Source organism: Haplochromis burtoni, unplaced genomic scaffold, assembly GCF_018398535.1.
Source record: "Haplochromis burtoni strain Fernald_Lab_line unplaced genomic scaffold, NCSU_Asbu1 Contig_317, whole genome shotgun sequence".
Taxonomy (NCBI): Eukaryota; Metazoa; Chordata; class Actinopteri; order Cichliformes; family Cichlidae; genus Haplochromis; species Haplochromis burtoni.
This window is the reverse complement of record NW_024582678.1, coordinates 325,570-327,756: the sequence shown is the minus strand read 5'-3', so window position 1 is coordinate 327,756 and position 2,187 is coordinate 325,570. Positions and strand designations below refer to the sequence as shown.

The following is a 2,187-nucleotide window of genomic DNA, read 5'->3' as shown; positions in this document are numbered from 1 at the left end:
ATTTCTGTAATATACTCACATATCTATATTATTGCTAATATATATTGTAATATATCTATATCACTAAAGCACTTCTGGATGGATGCAAACTGCATTTCGTTGCCCTGTACCTGTGCATGTGCAATGACAATAAAGTTGAATTCTATTCTATTCTATTCTATTCTATTCTATTCTAAGTAGTTTTAAACCTTGTGATCCACAAAACAGCATAAGAGTAAAAGAGTAAAAGAAGAACTGACTGCATTACAGCACCCGCTGCTTGTTGAGAGTAAAAGCGATACGCACTTTCACGTCTTTTTTTAGTGACTTTTTTTTAGAAGAAAAGTCACTAAGGGGTCTGAAAACTCGCTAAATATAGCAACAAAGTCGCTAAGTTGGCAACACTGCCTCTCCAGTGCTGTTAACTTGCAATTTCTCAGGCTGGTGACTCAGATGAATTTATCCTCACCATCAAAAGTGACTCTTGGTCTTCCTTTCCTGGGGCGATCCTAATGTTAGCCAGTTTCGTTATAGCGCATGATGGTTTTTTGCGACTGCACGTCGGGACACATTGAAAGTTTTAGCAATTTTCTGGATGGACTGACCTTCAATAAGGACAGATCATTAGAAAGAATGAATATGATTTATTGATTAACAAAATACAGATAAATGTTTGGCAGTTAAACTCTGTTGGCCCGTCCTGTCAGAACAGAACCCCTAGACACTGGTGCTGAAGATGAGATGTAGGTGGTTTGAATGGAGTGATGAGAGTTAATTCCATATATCTTGTTTCATATATTTGATACCTTCAGTATGTGTCTACAATGTAGAAATTGGTAAAAAATAAGGACAAACCATTAAATGACGGTGTTTCCAAACTTTTGACTAGTAGTGTATATATATATAAATATCTAGAGATATAAATATATCGTAACTTTAAAAATTGTGAATCAAGTCCTGTTGGAGTAACAAAATTGCTAAGCAGTGCCAGATTTCTGAAAATGAGGAGGAGCTAGTGGATCCCGGGTTTTTGCTAGCTGTTTTATCTTCTCACCCCACATAGCATGTAGCAATAGTGCCCAATGCAATGGGTACACATATGGAGGTAGGGTATGACTGAAGGCTCCGTAATAGGCACGTAGAGTCCTCATGGTAAAGCCAATAAACCAATTGCACACCCAAGGTAAAACAAGCAGAGCTGATGGAATGGGGTATGTCTTCCATTTCAGTTGCATGGTGTTCATAGCTGATGTGTCGTGCTTTTCATCCATTGACGGATGACGATGAATGGACGGACCGCCCATTCATCCATCTTGCCATCCATCCCTCCCTCCCTCATGGGTCTGGGTTGCATGTTAATTTTTCAAATCTGATGATCTTGTTTTGTTATTTTAAAATGATATGAGTTCCTATTGCTTTGAACAAAATTAAAATAATAGATTTGAATGAGGTGTGTGAATCATTGCAAGGACTGCAAATTGGGGTAACAAGATTCTCAAACACTTTGCAGTTAATCAGTGTTGTGTTGTTACCATGTGTTAGTAGTCAGTTCTGTGTCTTTATATTTCTCTTGACAGGGAGAACAGACGGCATTACATAGAGCAGCAGTGGTGGGAAACAGTGACATTATCAATGCTCTGATCCAGGAAAGCTGCGCACTGGACAGACAGGACAAGGTATGATCATTTAGTATAATTTCAGATTCATATTTAATAAACTCCTTTCTGTGAACCTCTTTACAACTGGACTTTTTTGCTTTTGGTTTTTCTATAGAACTACACATCAAGTCATAAACTTAAATGGTCACAATTTGGAGACTGAATAAACGAATATACAGTGGCTTTGTTCTGTGCATAAATATTTTCAAATATTTATATATTTTTTAACCTGTTCTGTAGTCATGAGTTTAGTATTTTAATATCAACAAGCTGCAAAGCAGTATTTAAAAAAGTTGACTGTCTTCATATTTACTGTTAAATTACTTTTTTGCTTCCTACTTTCAGACTTTTTAGTTTCTGTTTAGTACATTTTGTATAATGTATAATTGCAATTCACAACAACAGTCACCTTGAGATGTTTTATATAGTAAGGTTAGAGGTGTCAATGCGTTAACTAACACGTTGACTAAGATAAGATAACCTTTATTAGTCCCACACGTGGGAAATTTGTTTTGTCACAGCAGGAAGTGGACAGTGCAAAAGTTATGAC

At 36.5% G+C, this 2,187-nt stretch overlaps 1 protein-coding gene across 4 annotated transcripts in view; it reads left to right on the top strand.

Moving 5' to 3' along the window:
- Positions 1-2,187, top strand: part of ankrd6b (ankyrin repeat domain 6b) — a 60,748-nt gene that overhangs the window by 34,338 nt on the left and 24,223 nt on the right. For all 4 annotated transcript variants that reach the window (XM_005942103.3, XM_014340001.2, XM_005942106.3 and 1 more), the window contains one exon: positions 1,557-1,655. In XM_005942103.3, the coding sequence (XP_005942165.1) occupies positions 1,557-1,655 (99 nt within the window). The remainder of the gene's footprint in view (positions 1-1,556; positions 1,656-2,187) is intronic.